This window comes from Lepidochelys olivacea, assembly GCF_965140295.1.
Source record: "Lepidochelys olivacea isolate rLepOli2 genome assembly, chromosome: 1".
Lineage (NCBI taxonomy): Eukaryota > Metazoa > Chordata > Testudines > Cheloniidae > Lepidochelys > Lepidochelys olivacea.
Window position 1 is genome coordinate 352934758 of NC_140411.1, and position 23725 is coordinate 352958482.

General features: G+C 58.3%; 1 protein-coding gene across 1 annotated transcript in view; it reads left to right on the forward strand.

Annotated features, from left to right (window-relative positions):
• Window positions 1-23725, forward strand: part of SND1 (staphylococcal nuclease and tudor domain containing 1) — a 490888-nt gene that overhangs the window by 446450 nt on the left and 20713 nt on the right. Inside the window, exon 17 of the mRNA XM_084617794.1 lies at window positions 15362-15550. Within this exon, the coding sequence (XP_084473920.1) occupies window positions 15362-15550 (189 nt within the window). The remainder of the gene's footprint in view (window positions 1-15361; window positions 15551-23725) is intronic.

A 23725-nucleotide genomic window follows, 5' to 3' on the forward strand; every position in this document is an offset into this window, starting at 1 on the left:
GCTGGGTCAAGGTGAGGGCACCACCACCTGGATGCCACTGCCCTGCTATGTGCCCAGGCAGTAACTGCCCCCTCTGTGCCTCAGTTGCCCCTTCGGCTTGCCCAGCCTCTCGGAGGGTGGGGGCTTGGGAAGGGGTCTGAGAAGGCACTAGAGACGTGAGGCTGGCTGCTCCAGCAGCTGCACTCGGCCCCTCTGTGGTTAAATAGCCTTTGCATCCACGTGGACTCTGTTCCGCAGAGTGCTAAAGGCCTGGGATCCCAGCGCTGGCCCGCCCCGGCCCATGGGTGGCTCAGCAGAGGTGTCCGGTGGGGCTAGAGTCAGCTCTGGCAGTGGCCTGCAGCAGCGGGTCCCCTGTGAAGGCCTGTGGGCTGCTCCCCGTATCGTGCTGGCCTCACGGCCCAGCCGCTGCAGAGCTGCCCCCGTCAGCAGGTTTGGTGTTCTCCTCCCCCCACATCCCAGCACACCAGCTCGGCTTCACCGCTGCCCCCGCGCAGCCAAATGCGTCTCTTCCCCCCTTCCATCCACTGCCGCTTTCAGCTCCCCCGCGGCCTGCCCCCCGGCAGAGCCCACGCCTGTATGACAGAGGAGCTGCCGCTCAGGAATTGGGCAGGCGTTGGCCGTAGGGGACGGGCACGCTCCCTCCTGCAGGCCCCACGGCCCACTGATTTGGCCGGGAAAGGGGGGCTCTGCTGCTTACTCACGGGCGTGGCTGCGAGTTCGTGTCTCCCAGCACGAGCCCCTTCAGAACAGCCTCCTGCCTTTCCTGACGTGCCTCCAGCCCGCTGCTTGGAGATAAACTCCCCAGGGCTCGCTTAGCCCCCGCTGCAACGTGGCTACCTCTGGGGTGGGACGCAACACCTGGTTATCCGGCGTCATGAGGAGTCCCACCTGCAGCTGGCATTAGCTGGGAATGCCGCAGGGCAGATGGCTGTGGCGTGAGCTGGGGTGTGGCTGGGACAATGGGGTTAAGCCCCAGCTCTGAGCGCCTTGGTACACGCCCTCCTCCCGTAGCCCACTCCTCATTAACGTACAGCAGCTGAGAGCAGGGCCCGGGTACTAGGCGTTACACATACACGGCCTCTGCCCTCGCCGCTGGCACTGTGGTTCAGCCCCGACTCAAGCTCCCCTCCACGTTCCAACGCCCTGGACTCTGCTTAGTTTCGGAGCAGGGCCCGGGCAGGGCATGTCACGGTGCCGTGTTGCCTGCATGCAAGTGATGGTGAGATGACGGGCTCCTCTTTGGGAGGCACGGCTGGCTCCACGCACGCGGCGGGCCCGGCATTAATCAGGGCCGCACACATGGCTGACACAAACCTGCCTTTTCCAGCGCCCAGCAAGCCATTATTCGTGGTACTGTATTAGTGCTGATGTCTGGCGAACGTCCGCTCCAGGCGGCTGGCTGAACGCGGGGCTCTCCCCGCACGCAGCGCCGTGCTGCAGCTCTCATGCAGTGTTCATGAGGGCAAAACGCACCAGTACAGCAGCCGCGAGAGCCGAGCCACTCGCATCAGCCCACCCGCCAAGGCTAGCGACTCCAGGGCCGCCGGCCTGGCCTGGCCTCTCCCCCTCCCCAGCCCAGGGCGTGGGACCACCCTGCCCCGCGCTCGGTTTCTTCCAGCCACCGTGGGGTTCGGAGGCCAATAGGGATGGCTATAACTGCGAGAGCGTGCTGGCCGCCCGTAGGTGCAGGACGCCTGGATGCGAGCTCCCGTCGGCTAGGTGCTGGCAGCCGGGTCACCCCCTCTCGGCCTCCTGCAGCTTCTGCTCTCCGGCTGCACCATCACCCCCTACTCTGTCACCTCCTGACAGGGCAGCCCGGGCACCACGTCAAAAATGCCCTGACCCCTGTGTCCACTTCCTTGCCTCCCTCTGGTCATGCCAGTCTCCCCACCTCCCACTCCCCCCTGCACCCTGATCCCCGTGCATGCCCGGACCACAGCTCCGCATTGCCCTCCGAGCGGTTTGGCTTTCCCTGCTGCACCCCAGCTGTGTCTGCTCAGCCCCTTCCTGCCAACGGGAGCAGATGGGCCAGGCTCAAGTAGTGGGAATGGTCTCTTGGCCTCTGGAATTCTGCTGTAATGATCCTGGGCGTGGATCGCCTCAGGGCTTCGGGATCCTGGAGCATAGTGAATGCCTTTAGAACGGGGCAGCCCCTGGCTCCCTGCCCCACACTAGCCCGGGAAGGTGGGTTGCAGTTTGCCAGTGCTTCAGAGACAGCAGCATGAGTTCTGCCAGGTGCACAGACAGAGTGTCGTCCTGGGAGACCAGGTGCCAGCTCATGCCAAGGTCCCCATCTCTCAGCTGGCCACTGACAGCCCCAGAGCTGGGTGTGAGGGTCGGTAACGCGGAGACTGGAGATATGAGAACATGTTCGGTGCTTAGAATTTATGGCATGCTTGAGTGGCTGCCGGCGTGAATCTCCCAGATAACATCTGTGTCCCATATTGTACGGGCACATTGGAGTGTTTTGTGTTGTGAGCCTCTGTAAATCACCTGCCAGGAGAGAGCCATTAGCTAGTGGGACATACTGCTTTCCAGCAGGAGGTGGGACGGCTGCCTGGCAAGGATGGCCCATGGACACCAGGCGCACGAGTTTGGGACATTAATGAGGACAAAAGACTTTGTTATTCACCCTGTGCCCAGTGGAGATGAGTCATGCAGGTGAAATCCTCCTGTCAGCTGAGTTTGCAGCTCAGAGCAGAAGCAGGGAAGGGAATAAAAACCCCAAACCAGGAGGAACTGGGTCTCGTTGCTGCTTGGAGTCTGAGGGGCAAGGTTTTCCTGGGATAAGCAAGAAATCCCCAGTGCTTGGCCTGGGTTAACCCTAAAGGACATAGAGAGCTTGCTTAGTATAGATGCTTCTAGTGTCTTTCAAAACTTAAGGCTGTAACTCATTGGTGTGCGTCACTTACTTTAACCTTGTAAATAGCTCTCTGCTTTCCTTTTGGTAGTTAGATAGGTGATTGCAGGACTGGCTATACGAGTTGTCTCTGGGGTGAGATCTAAAGTTCAGTTGACCAGAGGTAAGAGACTGGTCCCTTGGGACTGGCAGTAACCTGACTATTGCTGAGAGGGAGGCAGGCTCTGTCACGGAGTGTGGGGGAGTCCAGGCCCTGCACCCCTCTTCCTGGGATTCACTGAGACTCTCAGCCAGCCAGTAAAACAGAAGGTTTATTAGACAGCAGGAACACAGTCCACAACAGAGCTTGTGGGTACACCCAGGACCCCTCAGTCAAGACCTTCTGGGGGAGCAGGGAGCTTAGACCCCAGCCCTGGGGTTCCCTGTGTTCCTCCACCCAGCCCCAGACTGAAACTAAACCCCCCCAGCAGGTTCCCTGCTGCAGCCTCTGTTCACATTCCTGGGCAGAGGTGTTACCTCCCCCTCCCCCTCCTGGCTCAGGTGACAGGCTCTCAGGTCTCCCATCCCCAGGGCACGTTCCCAGGTCAACACTCCCCCCTCCCTGCTGCGTCACATCGTCACAGGCTCACCTGGGTGGCAAGGCAGAGCGGCATGCCCAAAGGGACTGTGAGTGGCTCCAGGTTGTTACGGGGCCTGAGGAGTTCACACTGGGAGACTAGTTGGTGAAATGTAAGTCTAGAACTCACAGCCAGTCAGGTGTGTGCCCTGGACCTGAGCCTGCCCCGAGACGGTGTACCTGCACTTTGAGCCACTGCCAGACAGCTTGCCAACACCCTCTGCCCTGGCACCAGCAGATGGCACACGCAGGGTCATGGAAGCGCAGTTTGCTGCCTTGAAATTATTTCCCCCTCCCTACAAGTGCCCCCGGTGCATGTCAGCTGGAGAGCTCTGTCTGCAGAGGCAGGGGCGCCATCTGCTCGGGGCAGCTGCCTTCAAATCCCCTCGGGGATTTAAAAGCTCATCGCTTCCAAAACCTGATGGTGCCTGTGAGTTCACGGTGCAGCTCGCTGCTGTGTGAGACCACGGTGCCTTTGCTGGATAACGCCAGCCCAAACCCAGCCGTGCCCGTGCTCCCCTCAGCCCAGGCCTTGGAGATGCGGGGATCAGCTGGTGTAGGAGCGTCTGCTTGGGCTGAGCCCGGTCCCATTGTAAACGGCCCAAGCAGTGGGGCTCCCGCCCCCTCCCTGGGGAGAAGATTTCCCAGCCTGGCGCATCCCGCGGCTCAGAATCTCCTCGGATAGTCAGTGTAAATTTTCCTGATGAGACCTGGCGAGTGGCACCCCAGTGGCCTGAGCAATCTCATACTCTCCTCATGCGGGCTCCCTTCCCTCCCGGCTTTGAATACAGCTGTCTCTCTGACGCTCGTAATCGCAGTAATCGCAGCTTACTCCTCCCGTAGCCATGTGGCATCTGTTGCTCGTTCCCCACACACTGCTCTCCCCAGGCCGTTCTTGTCCCATCTCTGCACCCCTGCCAATTTGCCAGTATCCCTCTGGGTACAGCCTGCCTGTCCTGCCATGCTGCTGGGGTCTGTATGGGGCAGCAGGGTGCTGCAAAGCAGGTGCATCAGCTGGCAGACCAAGGGAGGGGCGGCACCTCGAGACTCTCGCCAGGTTCTGCCATGTGGCTGCTGCAGCTGACCGGTCGCCAGTTCTCCAGACTGGATCCTGGTGGTGCAGAGAGTTAGCCCGGGATGATAGGCTGGCCTATGTTAATTGTCTCATTAAGGGAACCATGTTAGTGACGAGGCTGCCAGGCTCCCTGGGCTACTTGCTCAGCCGGGCAGAGAGGCAGGGAGGCCTCCAGAGGGCAGGAGTTACAGGAGACAGCATCAGCTCCCTGGTCCAGACAGCCGCTCTGATGCGCTGGTCGAGGGTAGGATGCCCGTTCCCTGGTTCCCATTCTTTGTTCCCGTGCCCAGACTGAGCAGAGGTCAATGCGAGGCTCAGGTGTCCCCCAGCGTCTCCGCCGTCGCGTCCACATTCAACGCACTGGGGCACCTGGGAAATGGGGACAAACCAGTTCTGCAGCCTGGACCGAGAACGGAGTTTGGCCGTTGGACATGCTACAGGGCCTTGTGCTGCGACTGGGGGCGCATCCTCTCCCCGCGGCACGGGCCTGCCTCGGCCTCCTGGCTCATGTGGCTCCAGGTGTTCAGCTCACCGGGCCGCATGTCAGTGAGCTGCGGGCATGGTCAGTGTTGGCACGCGCCCGACTCGGCCCCATTTGGACAAGCTGGTTCAAGTGCCGGGGCAGTTTTCTCCTCTCTGGATTGGTGGATGGAAAGTCCAGGGGGGTCCCTGTTATCCCCTGCCACCAACCCTCCCGCTAGTCACAGATGCTCTGGCTTGGGGGGCTCCTGTGGGTCTCCAATCGCCTCAGGATCTGGGCTCGTGTCAATGTCAGGGAGTTAAGAGCTGTGGGACTCGCCTGTTCGGCCTTCCTCCACCCATTGCAGGAAAGAGCCTGTCCGTTTGAACCGGCTGCTCTGCGGCTCGTCTACGTAGACAGCAGGAGGCAATTTGCCTCTGGGACTTGTCCATAACCAGCTCGATTCATCTCAGGGCTGCATACCTCCCAGAACGCATCCGCAGAGCTTTCCGATCACCCGGCCATCACCAGATCCACCCTTGGCGCTGGGGGACTCCCCAAGTGGACCTGTTTGCAGCCATGTCCAACCGAAAACGCCCTAGATTCTGTTCCTGGGGTAGTCTCAGCCCAGGCTGCCTGACACATGTGTCTCTGCTACCCTGGAGAGACTGACTCCTGTACGCCTTCCCCCGGTTCCCCTCCTGCCCCAAGCCTTGGTCAAAGTCAAACAAGACCATGCTGGTCTCATTCTTGTAGCACCGGCGGGGCCTCGACCCTACTGACCTTTCAGTCAAGTCTCCACTCTCTCTCTGGCGGGATCCAGATGGGATTTCTCAGGACTGTGGCCACCTGCTCCGCCCCAGCCTCTGAGCCCTCCTTGTGACGGTGTGGCTGCTTCGTGGCTGTCGCCTTTGGAGAGATCCTGTTCTTGGGGTCCAGGAAATGCATCTCAATAGGAGAAAACTCTCAACTAGGGGCACCAAGCTGGCTAAATGGAAGCACTGCTCTATTCGGTCCCCAGAGCACGCACCTCGGGATCTGAACGTGGGGCTAGCCAAGTGACTAGGATTCGCCCACAGAACCCCTTGCCACTGGCTCTCTGTGAAGGTAGCATTTCTGGTGGCCATCCCCGCAGCCAGAGGGTGGGGGAGTGGCAGAGCCTCCCGAGACGGTTTTCCAGGAGGATGATGTTTCTTTCCACCCTCTCCCGACGTTCTTCCCAGCCCCCCTGCACAGCGAGATGAGGAGAGACTTGGTTCATTGGGGTGTGAGAATGGCTTTAGCTTCCTCCGTGGAGTGTGCCAAACCCTTAGATCCCCACCCACTTCGTGGCAGTTGCAGACAGGGCTAAGGGCTGATCCAGTTTCCACTCAGAGAAGCTCCTCCTGTCTCTTCGGGCAGCTGTTTGTGCTGCCGGGTGGCTAATACAGCCCTGCCAGCTGGAGCATCGGCCCGTTCCACTAGAGCCCAGGCAATGTTAGTGGCTCTTTGGTTCAAGTGCTCAAAGGGAGGGAACGCCAGCCGTGGGCGCCAAGGCTGAAGGAACGGAGTATGTTCAGCTCAGAAAAGAGGAGATGAAGAGGGGAGGTGATAGCGGTCTTCAGATACGTGAAACGCTGCCACAAAAAGATGGAGAAAAGCTGATCTCTTGCCACAGAGGTCAGGACAAGGGGCGATCGGTTCAAACTCCAGCAGAGCAGATTGAGATTAAATCTCAGGAAAAACTTCCTAACTGTCAGAGCAGCAGGACGATGGAACAGACACCTCGGGAGGATGGGGAAGCTCCTTCCCTGGAGGTTTTCCAAAGGAGGCTGGAGCCATCTGTCCTGGGTGGTTTAGACACAACAGATCCTGCACTTTGGTGGGGGGTTAGCCCAGCTGACCCTGGAGGTCCCGTCTAACCCTGTGGTTCTATAAGTGCTGATCTTACACATTTGCAAAGCAGCAGTTTGGTCATCTGTCCACACCTCTGGTTCTCCTGATGCCGTTCCCTGCCAGCCCACAGACAAGGCCAGTTTCAGACGGGTTGTCACTCTTCAGACTCCAAGCCTTCCTCTGGGTTGGTCCGCTTGGGACTCGCCCGCAGTGGAATGGACCCTGTGCAAGCACATGAAGACGAAACGGTTCCCTACCATTCTGTAACCGTGCTGCTTCGAGATGTTCAGCACGTGTCCCTTGCACGCCCCGCTGCCTTCCCTTCTCTGTTGGAGTCTGTCTGGGGCGAAGGAGCTGCGGGGGTCAGAGGCGGCTCTGCTCCCCGCGTGTAGTGGCATCAGACAGCAGAGGCCACCCCGATGGGTGCCACAGAGGGGAAGAAGGTTCTCCAACAACTGTGCACGAGGCGCCCACTCACCTCCAGGGTAATGGGTGCATGCAACACATCTCGAAGAACAAGTTACAGAAGAGGAACCACGTTTTCCTGCTCCTTAGGGGTTTTAGTCTCTTCTCTCAACGTGCTTTGGGCTGCAAAGCTGAGCTGCTGGAAGCAGGCAGAATAACAAGTCTGGTGTCCTCTCGTTGACCGTACCTAGGGACATTCCAGCTGCAGCGTCCCCCAGTGGTCTGTCTGGTGTGGCTGGACTGTTCCTGTTGGGCAAGGGCATGACCCCTTCTTGGAGCTCAGCCCTTCCCACGAGTTAGTGTCTCTCTCCTGGCTGGTGGTTTACAGCCACAGAGGCTCTCAAATGTTACCGTACAATACGGGACACAGATGCTCTAAGCGAGGTTCATGCCGGCAGCGACTCTCGAGCATCCAGTAATGCCTGAACACTGAGCACATTCCTTTAACGCTAACACCTGTTCTAACGATCCGAACACACAGCTGAGCCAGACGGGTTCCAGCTACGGAGCTGGCGGTGTTCAGCTGAGGCCCGGGGACCCTGGCATGAGCTGGCCCCCAGCGTCACACCATGAAACTGCAGTGTGGTGGCCGGCTGTAGGATTTGTATAGGGTGTATCTTAATGTGCATGAAAAAGGGCATTGGTTCAGCCTGGAGAGGTGAATGCAGGAGGCAGAGATCTGAGCTCAGCCCGTGATCGCCTGGACCAAGGGCTGCAGGGAGGACGCTGTGGGGAGAGCCAAGGGTGGCATGATAGCCAGAGAGGGTCAGCACCAGGCCAGGGTGTCTGAGTGCCACCCTGCTCCACTCTCAACCTCTGTCTGCCTTGGGGCCCCGGCTCCACTAACGCTGAGTGCAAAACCGCCCATCAGCGCAGCTGTGTGCCGGGGACGTGCCTGGCCCCTGCGGCAGCAGGGCTGGTGCGTACGTTTCCCTCCAGTGCCCTGTGCCGTGGCAGAGAAGCAGCCTTGGTGGTGGTGGGTCCAGTAGCCTGGGGCGAGTCTCCTCCTGACCCAGCCTGGGGATCAGCCGGGAGCCCTGAAGCATGGGCATTGGAAGCCCTTGTGGGTTGTGATGCAGGGTTGATCTTGGAGGATTCCCTTGTGCCCAGGCCGAGTGTTAGCAGTGCCCCTAAAGTGCCCCCTATTTTGCCAGCCCAAGGCGAGCTCCGGACATGGGGGCCCTGCTGCCTGCTTAGCATGACGGCCTTGCTCCCCTGCCCATGTGCCTCTGGGTGGGCTTTGCTGGAGGACACAGCGAGGTGCAGGGCACTCCATCGGTTGAACTTTGGTTGCCATGGCAGCCAGTGCAGCTGTCTGAATAGAACACCTAATTTTTATCAGTTGTGCTGCTTTGAGTGTCATTTCCCCCATCTACGGTTCCCTTTTGAGAGCCTTGTGGCATGATAATTGCGGGAGGGAGGGACCCTGCATATTTAACAGCAGCTCTTGCAGCCAGCACTCCCAGGCTCCTCTCCACGGATCCAGAGCGACCGGGCAGCGGCTGGCGCGCAGGGGGACTGCTGCCGAAATGGGCGGGGGCTGTCGTCCATGCACCAGGCCCAGATGAGCTCTGCAGTGGGGGGCAGCCATGGGGCATGCAAGCGATCTCTGTTCTGATATGGGGAATGGCCTGCAGCACTCAGCCTTCACCTGACCACGCTGGGGTGTTGCCTGCAGGGACCCAGGGGAGCTGGAACACTTTGAATAGTGGGGGTGAGAAATGCTGAGAGCCATTGAACCAAACGGTAAAGCCTGGATATGATGGAAACCACTTCAAACCGGGGGTGTGGCAGGCCCCCTGGTTCCAGCACCGATGCTGAGACCACTGGGCGGTGAATGGCTCTGTCCTGCTCCAAAATGCCTTCTCAATGCCAGTGCCGCAGCCCTCCCTGGTTCGTGAGCCCCTCTCGGGGTCCCCGCAGACCGTGGCTGGTCCAGGCACTGTCCTGAGCGAGCGTCTATTGGCCTGGAGACTGGCATCGCTTGAGGCGCCAGCTTGTTCTGTGTGCGAGAGGTGACTGCGCACGCGGGGTATTAGCTCCTTGGCAAACGACCACAATACTCCAGTTCTCCCCTGGGCTGGCCCAGGACCCCCCAGCAATAGCAGGGTTAGGACCCAGCCCCCTCTGCTCTCAAAGCAACAGCTCTGACCATGTGAGCTACAGGAGACTCCCCAGCAGCTGTTAGCATATAGGACCTATGACCCGTACGCAAGTGGTTCTGAACTTGTCCAATAGAAGGCCGTGGTGCTGGCCATGTCGTGACTCAGCAGTAGGTAGGAAAGCAAGCACTGAGCGCAGGAGGGGACGTTCCTCTGGGCATCTGTCCAGCTTGAATTTACTCAGAGACCCAGGGGAAGGGGGTGATCTGTCAAATCGCTCCCCCCGAATGCAGTCACCTGCTCTGGGGATGGGAGAGCGTGAGCAGCCTGTGTTCTGCCTGTCCCCAATTCCACCAGTCACCCCCCTCGGCCCCTGTGCTCCACCAGTCCATCCTCCCCCCGGCCCCTGCATTCTGCCTGTCCCCATCCCCCATTCCACTTGTCCCCCAGTTCCCCGTCGTCCCCCTCTGCCCCCATGTTCTGCCAGTTGCCCCGGCATTCTGCCAGTCCCCCGTGGCCCCCCTCAGCCCCCACGCTCCTGCCAGTTGCCCCCAGTCCCTGCATTCTGCCTGTCCCCATCCCCCCACGCTCAACCAGTCACTCCCCTCGGCCCCTGCATTCTGCCTGTCCCCGGCCCCCGTGTTCTGCCAGTCGCCCCCCTCGGCCCCCCAGCCTGGGTCCAGTTCTTTCCCCCAGTTCAGTCTTAGGGCTCGCCTACTGTGACAACGCTAAAGTGCTGTCACGGCCGCACTTCAGTGTGGCTTGTGTGGTCGCAGCGCTGGGACGGAGCTCTCTGCAGACCCCACCGTCACGAGGGGTGCAGCCTGGCGCTTTACAGCCCTGAAACTCGCTGCACGCGGGGGGGTGTTTTTTCACACCCCTGAGCGAGGCAGTTGCAGCTCTGTAAATTGCCCGTGTAGACAAGCCCTCAGTTGTTTCCCTGCAGTCATCTTGGGTAGGGCAGCAGGGGAGAACTGACCACAGGATTACCTCCCTCCCTACCCTTAAATAGGATCTGCATAAGGCGGGAGTCCTTTGTCTCCCAGTTCGACACCCCCCCCCCCCCCAGCTTCTTGTGGAAAAGTACAGAATTCAAGATGGGTTCCAGTACTCGGGGGGGGGGAGGGGGGATAACTCAGTGATTTGGCAGGTTTCAGAGTAGCAGCCGTGTTAGTCTGTAAAAGAAAAGGAGGACTTGTGGCACCTTAGAGACTAACCAATCTGAGCATAGGCTTTCGTGAGCTACAGCTCACTTCATTGGATGCATAAAGTGGAAAATGCAGTGAGGATGTTTTTATACACACAGACCATGAAAAAATGGGTGTTTATCACTTCAAAAGGTTTTCTCTCCCCCCACCCCACTCTCTTGCTGGTAATAGCTTATCTAAAGTGATCACTCTCCTTACAATGTGTATGATAATCAAGGTGGGCCATTTCCAGCACAAATCCAGGGTTTAACAAGAACGTCTGAGGAACCGTGGGGGGGTAGGAAAAAACAAGGGGAAATAGGTTATCTTGCATAATGACTTAGCCACTCCCAGTCTCTATTCAAGCCTAAGTTAATTGTATCCAATTTGCAAATGAATTCCAATTCAGCAGTCTCTCGCTGGAGTCTGGATTTGAAGTTTTTTTGTTGTAATATCGCAACTTTCATGTCTGTAATCGCGTGACCAGAGAGATTGAAGTGTTCTCCGACTGGTTTTTGAATGTTATAATTCTTGATGTCTGATTTGTGTCCATTTATTCTTTTACGTAGAGACTGTCCAGTTTGACCAATGTACATGGCAGAGGGGCATGGCTGGCACAGGATGGCATATATCACATTGGTGGATGTGCAGGTGAACGAGCCTCTGATCGTGTGGCTGATGTTATTAGGCCCTGTGATGGTGTCCCCTGAATAGATATGTGGGCACAGCTGGCAACAGGCTTTGTTGCAAGGATAGGTTCCTGGGTTAGTGATTCTGTTGAGTGTATGTGGTTGCAACCCAGAGTTCTGAGTTCAATCCTTGAGGGGGCCATTTAGGGATCTGGGGCAAAAATTGGGGATTGGTCCTGCTTTGAGCAGGGGGTTGGACTAGATGACCTCCTGAGGTCCCTTCCAGCCCGGCTAGCCTATGATTCTCTGAGGTGACATGGTCACATGCCTCTGTGGGGCCCCTGGAGCCATTGTTCCCAGCTGACCCACACCTTCGCAGGAAGACTAAGCTCTTTTACAAGCCCACTGTCTCTTGTTGATGGGCTGTCGGCCCTGGCCCTGTTGGGCTTTTCCATTGCTGTACCTGCCGTGTTAGCAGGGGGTGTCACCCGAAGAAGCGTAGCTGAAATACAGATCGATGGTCAGTATTCCTACCTTCGGATACGCAAACGATACAGGCGCACGCTGGGTAATCACATGCAGTAAATCAGACCCTTCCCAGTGGGTATTAGCAGCGAGGCACTGGGACGGGGGGGATCTCCCATCGCTGTGGGAGCCAGGAGCAGCTTGTGACCCATTCACTGTCACCGCCTCCAGCCCAGCCAGACCCTCTGAGCAGCGTTCACGCCAGTCTGCAGCTGGTATCGCCCGTCCTATCTGTGCCACTGATGGCAGCTGCCCACAGCTGGTGATCTCCGGAGCAGGAAGCTGCCAAGAAAGGCAGTGACTTTAGCAGGGGTTCTGACGCATGGGCTCCGCCCAGAGGCGGGCGCCGTGTCTGAGCCTGGGTGTCAGGCACCCCTACTGCGGGGTGCGGGCACTCTGCGGTTGTGCAGAGCGGCGAGAGTGATTGATTAACATGGCATTGCACCGGGCGGGAAGTCCGTCTGCATGGCAAACTGTAATTGTACCTTGCAGCGCTGAAAGCTACGCGTCGTTCCCACTCTCATAGCTCTCTTGTGCGGTAGATCAGGGTCAGCAAGCAAACCGTGCCAGGCTTCCGAACAGATGCGCATCTGCGGCCGTCCCCACGCGGACTGTGCGCGCTGAAGCTTACTTCTGTTGCCTCCCTGAGGCCAGTGCCGTATCGTAAGGGCTGCTCTTTGCTGGCGTCTCCCGTGTTTACAAGGGGAGCTCAGATGGGCGGGAAGCTTTGTTGTGCTGCACTGGCAGGAGAAGAGGGCCCTGGTGCAGTGTGCCCAGGGCCTCGCTCTCGGGGCTGCGCGCTCGACTGCTGGCTGAGCTCTCTTCCTACTCTCTGTGATGCTCGCGGCTATTCCGCGTCATTTAGCCAGCTCATCAGATCTCCCAAGCGACGCTGGTGCCAGCCAGGTCAGTGGGGGGTGGGCCGCCTGCCAGGGCCCCCCCGGCTGCTGCTGTTGCGAGGCCCTGGGATCACAACACTGGGAGCAGTGCTGCACGAAGCGCCAGCCACCAGCTACGTGGGGTCCCCGGGGCCCATTGCACTGTTTGCAAGCGTCTGAGCACGTGCCATGGTGCCCCGGCCACGCCCCGACGTGGGGAACCACATCCTGCAGGGTCAGCTGGAGACAGGGTGCGGGCGTGCGGCTGCTGCTGGGAAGGGCTTTGGGCTGGCAGGTGCCCGGCGGCAGTGCGGCCTGGTGAGATTTCTCCAGCCCCCTTAACCCAGAGGGGGCCAGCTGCCCATGGATGGGGCACCACCATCTGCTAGCACTTGTGTAAGGTGCGCGCGGGAGCTTCAAGCCCTGGCTCCTGGATCTCGGAGGCCAACAGCTCCGTGCAGGGGAGGAGGCACCAGGGAAGTGACTCAGCGAAGCAAAGACGAGTCGATTAAAGGCTTGTGCGCCCCATGGCTGGGGGAGGGGAGGGGGTGCAGTGCGGGAGCAGCTGTCTGGGAGGAGAGCAGGGTGGGGCGCCAGCAGGTGAATGAAGTAAACTGAATTTAGGCCACTTTAAGTCTGAATAAAGAACATCCACATGGGGATGCATCCGATGAAGTGAGCTGTAGCTCACGAAAGCTCATGCTCAAATAAATTGGTTAGTCTCTAAGGTGCCACAAGTCCTCCTGTTCTTTTTGCGGATACAGACTAACACGGCTGCTACTCTGAAACACATGGGGTTAATACGACTTAACTGACCCGATTTGAATCACACCTTTAGTTCATGCGGATTTACTTTCCTGAATATCCCTGTGTAGACAAGCCCTTAGCAATGGCTCCGTTCTCAGCCAAAGCTGCCCTGTGTGTCACGGAGCCACTGGACCGGTGCTGGGCCCCCAGCTTTGGACCAGTCTTTGGGCAGAACCTCTGTAATGTGCCAGCCCCCCGGGGTCTCACTCCTCCTCCAGGGTAGGTCACGTGGCCTCACCACTACCTGAGACTGAACCCGGGGCTCCAACCTCCCGCTCCGCTCCGCTAGGCGAGTCCTGCCGAGATGGGCCCTGGGAGAGACAAGGCCATGGTACTGGTAGCTGTGCACTCAGCCGCATTTGCAGGGAGGCTGACGCAGCGTGATCAGGACAGCCGGGTGTATTAGCCAACGGGACACGGCCTAGGGGCCTTCGAGGCTCTTCTGCTCAGCCCAGAGCCCAGCCAAGCTGTGGTGACTCCCAGGTTCAGGCCCCCTCTCTCTGGCTCTTTCCTTCATTCCCAGGCTCTTCCCCTTTCTCCTGCCTTTGTACTCGAGCTGGGGTCTGTGCCCAGCTTCCCTGCAGGGTGGTGGAGAAATCCCCGTCCCTCTGAGGCCTTGCTCGCCAGGTGTCCAGGCCTGGTGGTTGATCTTCTGGGATTTTCCCTTGATATGAGCCGGCCTTGGCTAGGCCTTTTAATGACCCATTTAGGGCACTCAGCCAGCTGGGCGCCACAGACACACCTGTGTCTCCTAGTCTGCCCTGAGAGCAAACTTAATCCTTCCCCGACCCCCCAGGGAGTCCTGCAACACGTAGAGGTAAACTGAGGCACGCAGCAGCTTCTAAACATAGAAAAACTCCCACATGGTCCCGTGGTGTTGCGGGCAGGGGCCGGTGGCAGCAGCTGACGGCAGGGCCTTGGAAGCCTCCCTTCTGGTGGGCAGGGTGCTGTGGGAGCCAGCATAGAGTTTGGGGGTGCTCCAGTAGGGGGGCCCTGCGTCTCCTCCCGCTGGCCCGGCGCCAGCCCCTCCCTCCACTGTTGGCTCTCTGCGGGTGGGGACTTACACAGCGTTGGAGGGAAGGGCATGTCTTTCGTCCCCGAGCAGCCCGCCTGCCCTGCCGATTCGTGCGCCAGGCCAGCCCCGGCAGCTGCTCTGCCCCTTGGGTCTCGGCTGGCTGGGACTGAGGGGGGCGGGCAGGGGCTGTGTTTGGAGACACTCGTCTCCCCTCCCCGACCCTCAGGGCTGCTCAGCCTGGTGCCAGAGCAGGGGCCTAGACAGCCGTTTCGGGCCCTCGGTTGGGAACACTTGGGCCTGGCGTCCAGGCGGTGCCAGTGACGGGTGCCTTGCCAGCCCCTGGTGTCCCCCCGGCTGTCTGCTTGGTGCCTGGGTCGGCGCTGATCGCTTTGCAGAGCCACGCCGGCCCCAGAGGCAGCGTGGGGCTGAGCGCAGAGCCCCGTGATTTAGAATTTCCTGGAACGTGGCTGTCCGTGGGGCAGAGGCTTTCCTTCCCAAGCGGTCGACGTGAGCCCTCGGGCGGGAGCCGGAGTGCTTTGGGGAGCCCCTTGGGGGAGCGGCTGCGAAGCCCCAGTGGCTGAGCTGCAGCTGGGGGTGTGCTTCCCCTTGCCCTGCGGCTGCGTGCCCACTGGCCCTGCCCCCCCATGCTCTCCCAGCCCCCCCGTCCGTGCTCCTCTTGTCCCTCCTTGTCCTCCTGCCACTCGGCTCTGTGCCCGCTGGCCCCATCCCTCCCCTCCCCTCCCTGTGCTCCCCCAGTTCCCCCCCGCCCGCCGGCTCTGTGCCCGCCGGCTCTGTGCCCGCCGGCCCCGCCCCTCCCTGTGCTCTCCCTGGCCGCACGCTGACCGGCCTGCCCGTCTGTGCCCACAGGTGGAGGTGGAAGTGGAGGGCATGGACAAGGCCGGGAACTTCATTGGCTGGCTGCACATCGAGGGGGCGAACCTGTCGGTGGCACTGGTGGAGCATGCGCTCTCCAAGGTGCACTTCACGGCCGAGCGCAGCTCCTACTACAAGGCCCTGCTGGCCGCGGAGGAGGCCGCCAAGCAGAAGAAGGAGAAGGTAAGAGACGGGGGCTGTTCCGCGGGAGAGGGGGCGTGGTCCCTTCCCTGCCTGGGCCTCTCCCGCTGCGTCCCCCAGCACCAGGGCGAAGGGGGCCTCCGCCAGCCCAGCCCCCCCAGCTGTCCTCCCAGCTCCTTACCCTACATCCCTCCCTCCGACTCCTGGAGACCAGGCGGCTGGCAGTGCCCGCCTGCGGATTGCTGAGCGGGGGAGGGCGCTGGGAACATGCCAGCATGGGTCCCAGCCCAGCAATACCCACTCGCCTGGCCTGGGGTGGGATCCCGCTCGGCTGCACCGCCACGGCCTTCCGGGGCCTGCCCGGGGGGCACTAGAGGGCAGCCTGGGGTTTGCCTCGACCAGCTGACGTGGGCAAGCTGCTGCTGCCTTGTCCCCCTGGGGAAGGCAGCCCCTTGCCCTCCGCCCTGGGGCGGCCCCTGGCCAGCAATAGGGACAGGCCATGCACAACACGCGGGCCTGGTGAGGGGTCCCTGCATCCCTGGAGATCCCGGTCGTGCCCCCAGCTCCACCACGCAGCAGCAAGGCAAGAGGTCACCAGAGGGTCTAGCCGGGGAAACCTCCTTTGCTCCCAGCATGGTGCCTTCTTAGCGGGACAGGTGCTAGGGTGTGAGCAGGCAGATGGCTCTGGGAGGGAGTGGGGCCTAGGGTTGTAGTGGGGCACTCAAGGCTCCTAGGTTCTGTTCCCAGCTCCGGCGCTGCCTCTCTGGGTAGGCCAGGTCACCACCTCTCCCTGCACCTGACTCCCCTTGGGCTGGGGTGACGAACTGGGGCGTCACTCCCTCCGCTGCTCCTGGCGGCTGAGCTCAGTGCAGTCACCAGGGTGCTTTGTACCCCTCCCTCCGCCCCCAAACTCCCTGTGCACCCTCCCTTCCCCCATGCCAGGGGCTCTGTGTGCCCCCCACGTCACGGAGTCCCCAGCTGATGCTCTGGAACTGCCCCCTACGAAGCCAGATAGGACTCGGGTGCAGCTCACCCAGCTTCCACCTTCCTGGGTCTGACCTCGGAGCATTCAGCCTCCTCTGCCCCTCCGTGTGCTTCCCACAGCAAGTCCGCCCAGGCGGGGTCCTGGGGAAGCCAAAGGGTCCTGCCCCCCAACTCCGCAGTCAGACGTGACTCTCAGCCAGCCAGTAAAACAGAAGGTTTATTAGACGACAGGAACATGGTCTAACACAGAGCTTGCAGGTGCAGAGAACAGGACCCCTCAGCTGGGTCCATTTTGGGGGGCAGTGAGCCAGACAACCACGTCTGCCCTTCACTCCATGTCTCCAGCCAGCCCCAAACTGAAACTCCCTCCAGCCCCTCCTCCTCTGGGCTTTGTCCCTTGAGGGCACCTGATTCTTTTGTTCTCCAACCCTTTAGCTCTCACCTTGCAGGGGGGAAGGGCCCAGGCCATCAGTTGCCAGGAGACAGAGTGTCGGCCATTTCTGTACCCTGGCCCTTTGCTCTGCAACCATTACACCCCCTTATCCCACCACCTAGAGATTTAAGAAATGCTTAGGGGAAACTGAGGCACCTCTACAGTATTCAGAGGGAACATTAAGAACAGGCCCACTTCATCACACCCCGTTCCTTCCCTGCCCCCGTTCCTCCCCTCCCCCATGCCAGGGGCTCCATGTGCCCCTCCAATGCCTTCCTTCCCTACCTACCCCCCAGGTGTCGGCGTGTTTAAGCTGTATTGGGAGGTGGCGAGAGATGAGATGGGGGGGTGCTGGAAGGGGTGAGGTTCTGCTGGGATCTGTAGAGAATTTGCCGTGCTGGAGGCTGGGGGTCTGCTGACCAGACACCAGGGGCTCCATGTGGCCCTCACTCCGCCCAAACCAGTCGGGTCCTGCCGTTGATGCCCAAACACCACCAGTGGTTTGGAACTGATCGGCCGGGGCGTTGGGATGGTCCCGTGTGGCCCCAGCTGGAGATCCTGCGCCGCCCCCACGCCACCCCCAGCCCCTTCCCAGGCGCCATCCAGCCCCGGCGCCACTCCGGAAGCCCCAGCGGAATCTCGGCCGGGGTGATCCAGTGGCCTGGCCGGTCCATCCCGGCGCCAAGCTCCTTCACCCCGCCGGGCCAGTCAGGGGATATGGCCGGTTCCTGCATTGACGTCTGCTGCAGCCCCGGATCCAAGCGGGTGCTCTCTGCTGCTCCGCCCCCTGCCCTGGCGGAGCCGTCCCAGCGGGGCGGTGTGGGGGGGTTGCTGCCCCACTGGGCCCCATGCAGACCCACATGGACTGTCAGGTAGCTCTGAAACATGCGTCTGTGGGGCAGCAACTGCCTGGGAGCCTCCCGAGTTTGGCTGTGTGCGGGGTGGGGTCCTATAAGCACCATGGGGCAGGCTCCAGTGGGGCCGCAACTAACAGTGGAAGAGCATCTGGGTTTGGTCCTTGGCCAGCCCATCAGCGTGCAAGGGGAGGGCCCAGCCCCCATGTCCCAGTGGGAGGGCAGGCCAGGGCCGTGGGGCAGGGAAATGCCCTTCCCTGGCGTGCAGGCAAGCTGGGGGTGCTGCACGCAACCCGAGTCCCTGCACACCTCCTTGCACAGCGAGGCTGCGGCCCGAACTGGCCGCGCTCTGGAGCATGGCTGCTGTGTTTGGCACAGCTCGTGCCCGGAGCGCCAGGGAGCCTCCCGGGTCAGAGGAGGTTTCCGGCGTAGCAGCCTGTGCGTGAGCCACCAGCCACGGCCCAGCGTGAGAGCAGCCCGAGCCAGTCGCCAGTGTCAGCCGGTGTGAACACAACAATTAAAGCAGGGGTTTATTCGGCAATTAATTGTTTTATAACCCTCTTGTCTTGCTGCTACCTGCCTGACAGGCCCCATCACTCTGAATTTGTGTCAGAGGCAACGAGTGGGAAAAATCAACCCATTAAAACATATTAACACGCCAGCACTGTCCGGAGTCCTGTGCTGCCCTCCCAGCCCCCAGGAGCCCCGCAGCCAGGGTCAGCCAGGTGACCTGGTCCTGCCGGATGCCTCCCAGCTCTCCTGGGCAGCAGGGAACGAGAGGGGACGCCCTAGAGACGCAGGAAATGCTGAATGGGATGGGTGAGATCAGGGATTCCCGGCCACTGTGTCTTGTCGGACAAGAGCAAGGGGGTGTGGAGCGAAATGGACAGCGGCACCTTCAGAGTTGAGGCTAGGAAAGCCTCCTCCGCGTGGAGCCGAGTTAGCCTGTGGAACTGTGACGAAGCGGGAGTATGCTTAATGTTTCCTCTGAATGGTGTGGAGGTGCCCTTGTGGCTTAGTACACGCAGCACTTATTAGGCTTTTAAAGCTAAGCAGACAATTCTGGTGCTTGTATTTTGCCTGTTGCTAGTGTGTGGCTGGGAAAGGGCGTCGCAACTCTGTCTGATCAGGGTGAGATCTAGCCAGGGCACAAGGAGAGCATGAAGGGGATTTGATTGTGTTACCTACTGAGGGTGTGGTTGTTAGGGGGCTTATTCCTTCACCCACTTACTTCCCTGGTCCTTCTCGCATGAACAGAGAGCAACAATACCCGAAGTCCAAAGGTGCAAACAATTCGATGTTTATTGGGGTGAACTTCCAGCAAGCATGATTCCAGTTTCCTTCCTTAGTATCCTCCTTCCCAGCTCTGACACCACAAAGCCTTACACGTGTGTCCCTGTTCCCATTCCGGCCCTTAGCCAAACATGATTCCAACTTCCTTACTCCCATTCCCTGTTCCCATTTCCCCCTTTAGCAAAACATGATTCCAATTTTCTTACCACCATTCCCTGTTCCCATCTCACACACCCACGCCCAGTCACTTCCTCATTGACTACAGATTATATAGTAAAACTTGAGTTCTGCTTAGCTATACCTTAACCAATCATTTTCCTGAAATTTAACTAACCAATCCTAACATATTGTAACATGATTATGTAACCAATTATATCCCACCACCTCAATTAGTTTACACCCAGCAAAATTAATTATACAGCAGACAGGAACAATCACAGAACCAGACAGAGATTATACAGACAAACAACAGCAAAGTGGGAACTATAATGACAAAACAATACAGAAGTGAGGATTTCACATCCCAGCTATTGATAAGTGAGTTCTTGCCAGACAGGATGCTATCAAACTAAGTTTCCTTTTACATTTTCTAGGCACTTCCCTTTCTCTGGAGGTGATAGGAATACAATCCTGTCGTGATAGTGCCTAACAGCCCAATAGCACCTTATTTCAATGTGACTAGTTTGGAATGTGAGGATGTGACCGTTCACTTCCCAGCTTATGGCTGCCTCTGCTGCTTAGCCAAAGGCCTTAGCCTAAGAACAGGGCCACAAACTGTCACAGTAAGAGAAGGCCCTTACACCGGCAGACAGTGGTTTTGATTCTTTCTTTTATACCTCTATCACTAGCCAAGTGATAAGAATACACCTAAATTCTTAGAGTATAGGCCTTTGCAGACAGGCCTGAATATCTATATCCTAACAGTGGTAACCTGTAGCAAGAAGGAAAAGATTCCTGAACTTGTGTGTGGCAAAGGAAAGGAGAATGCTTCTGACCTTTTATCTCGGAAGTCTGTAAGTTTGCCTGAAAGGGGATTGTGTAGGAATCCGCCGGATGGGCCAGAGGTAATTCTGGATGTAAGGGAGACCCAGAAAGAGTCCATTGTTGCTCAGGAAAGTGTTCCTCTAGAGCAAGCCCTAGGTAAAGAGGGTAAGAGCAGAATTTCTGTGAGGGGTGAATTGTTGCATAGAAAAGCCCTAGGGAAAGGAATCCTCATGGAGTCTTTGCAAGCAGTTTACTGCCACTGAAGGGTGTGAAAGTGATTTAATCAAGAAAGTTTCAGTTCCTAAGGGCCAGAAATTTTCTGTTGTGAATGGATCCACTGACTGTCCTGTTGAAGGATCCAGTGTGGAGAGCTTTGAGAAGGTCTCAGATGGAGTGAAAGCTGTTAAGAAAGTTAAACAGTCCTCTAACCAAGTGTCTGTGTTTGGCCAGCTTGTTGGGGAGAAGACCCAATCCCAGTTTGACCCCGTGGGGTTTTGGGGTGGCCAAAGGGCACGGGCCGCATAAACCTTCCCACATGCGGCCTGCGAGTGCTATCGACCACCCCCGACCTAAGGGAGGGTGTGAAACTGGAAGGGCCTGCTGTAACTCCTACCAAGGAATGGGAGAATTGCTGGGGCATCCATGGGAACGTTGGTGGCTTCGAACTTCCCCAGGTCACTGGCTAAAGTGACCCCGCTCAGTTTGGTCTCGAAGGGGGGAGAGATGTGACGAAGCGGGACTGTTCTTAATGTTTCCTCTGAATATTGTGGGGGTGCCTCAGTTTCCCCTATGCAGTTCTTAATTATCTAGGTGGTGAGGTAAGGGTATATGATCACTGCAGAGCCCTAGAGGGCAGGTGTGTGCAGGAGTCTGGACACAGAGAATGGCCGACACCCTGTTTCCTGGCCACTGGTGGCTTGGGCCCTCCCCCCACCCCCTGCAAGGTGAGAGCTGAAGGGCTGGAGAACAAAGGAGATAGAGGTGGTTAGGGACTATTTAGAAAAGCTGGACGTGCACAAGTCCATGGGCCCGGACGAGTTGCATCCGAGAGTGCTGAAGGAATTGGCGGCTGTGATTGCAGAGCCATTGACCATTATCTTTGAAAACTCGTGGCGAACGGGGGAAGTCCCGGATGACTGGAAAAAGGCTAATGTAGTGCCCATCTTTAAAAAAGGGAAGAAGGAGGATCCTGGGAACTACAGGCCAGTGAGCCTCACTTCAGTCCCTGGAAAAATCATGTAGCAGGTCCTCAAAGAATCAATCCTGAAGCACTTGCATGAGAGGAAAGTGATCAGGAACAGCCAGCATGGATTCACCAAGGGAAGGTCATGCCTGACTAATCTAATCGCCTTTTATGATGAGATTACTGGTTCTGTGGATGAAGGGAAAGTAGTGGATGTATTGTTTCTTGACTTTAGCAAAGCTTTTGACACGGTCTCCCACAGTATTCTTGTCAGCAAGTTAAGGAAGTATGGGCTGGATGAATGCACTATAAGGTGGGTAGAAAGCTGGCTAGATTGTCGGGCTCAACGGGTAGTGATCAATGGCTCCATGTCTAGTTGGCAGCTGGTGTCAAGTGGAGTGCCCCAAGGGTCGGTCCTGGGGCCGGTTTTGTTCAATATCTTCATAAATGATCTGGAGGATGGTGTGGATTGCACTCTCAGCAAATTTGCGGATGATACTAAACTGGGAGGAGTGGTAGATACGCTGGAGGGGAGGGATAGGATACAGAAGGACCTAGACAAATTGGAGGATTGGGCCAAAAGAAATCTGATGAGGTTCAATAAGGATAAGTGCAGGGTCCTGCACTTAGGACGGAAGAACCCAATGCACAGCTACAGACTAGGGACCGAATGGCTAGGCAGCAGTTCTGCGGAAAAGGACCTAGGGGTGACAGTGGACGAGAAGCTGGATATGAGTCAGCAGTGTGCCCTTGTTGCCAAGAAGGCCAATGGCATTTTGGGATGTATAAGTAGGGGCATAGCGAGCAGATCGAGGGACGTGATCGTTCCCCTCTATTCGACATTGGTGAGGCCTCATCTGGAGTACTGTGTCCAGTTTTGGGCCCCACACTTCAAGAAGGATGTGGATAAATTGGAGAGAGTCCAGCGAAGGGCAACAAAAATGATTAGGGGACTGGAACACATGACTTATGAGGAGAGGCTGAGGGAGCTGGGATTGTTTAGCCTGCAGAAGAGAAGAATGAGGGGGGATTTGATAGCTGCTTTCAACTACCTGAAAGGGGGTTCCAAAGAGGATGGCTCTAGACTGTTCTCAATGGTAGCAGATGACAGAACGAGGAGTAATGGTCTCAAGTTGCAGTGGGGGAGGTTTAGATTGGATATTAGGAAAAACTTTTTCACTAAGAGGGTGGTGAAACACTGGAATGCGTTACCTAGGGAGGTGGTAGAATCTCCTTCCTTAGAGGTTTTTAAGGTCAGGCTTGACAAAGCCCTGACTGGGATGATTTAACTGGGAATTGGTCCTGCTTCGAGCAGGGGGTTAGACTAGATGACCTTCTGGGGTCCCTTCCAACCCTGATATTCTATGATTCTATGAAAGGGATCCGGTGACATCCTGGCCAGGGAAAGGGACAAAGCCCAGAGGAGGGGGGGCTGGAGGGGGAGTCAGTTTGGGGCTGGCTGGGGACATGGAGTGAAGGGCAGACGGGGTTGTCTGGCTCACTGCCCCCCGAAATGGACCCAGCTGAGGTGTCCTGTTCTCTGTACCTACAAGCTCTGTGTTAGACCATGTTCCTGTCGTCTAATAAACCTCTGTTTTACTGGCTGGCTGAGGGTCCCGTCTGACTGCGGAGTTGGGGGGCAGGACCCTCTGGCTTCCCCAGGAGCCCTGCCTGGGCGGACTCGCTGTGGGAAGCACACGGAGGGGCAGAGGAGGCTGAATGCTCTGAGGTCGGACCCAGGAAGGTGGAAGCTGTGTGTCCTGTAGACAGGCTGCTCCCAGAGAGACTTCCCCAGAGTCCTGCCTGGCTTCATGGGGAGCAGCAGCTCCAGAGCAGCGCCCAGGGACTCCGTGACAGGAACTCAGTGTTGCAAGATGTCGGGAGGCTGGGAGCCGAGCCGGACTCAAGGAACGTGTGGGTATTGGGTAACAAGGACATCCAGAGCTCAGGCAGCGGGCGGCAAAGCAGCCCAGCTGGGCACACTGTCTTGCAGGGGTTGGCTGGCGTTCCACTGAACAGAGCTGCGTGGCTTGAGGTTTTAAATACCATCCACCATTGTGGGTATTGGCAGGTGAAGGTAGGAGACAGCGGCTGGAACAGAGCTGGAGGGGGAGCCCAAGAGGGCAGAGCGCCTGGCCAAGTGAGTTTGGCGTTGGTTTAGTTAATAAGCAGAGAGGGGCGTGTTAGGGGAAGGGGGGACAGGGCAGCCGTGAGATGTGAATCACAGGGATCTTCCAAACAGTCCTAACGCTTAAAGTAGGTCACTTGTTTGTCCCAGGTCAGGTCTGGAGTCCCCACCTCGTCTATTGCTTTTAGACCATTGGCCCATCTAGTCCAGCATCAGGCCTCCGCAGGGTACCGCGTGGCCTGTACTGCAGGGCTCATGGGGGGTGAATGAATTCCATGTAGTTTGGCCTAAACTAACCTCGTCACTTACCAGCTACCGCTCGGAGCAAGCAGGCGGGGTTTCATGAACCCCACCAAGC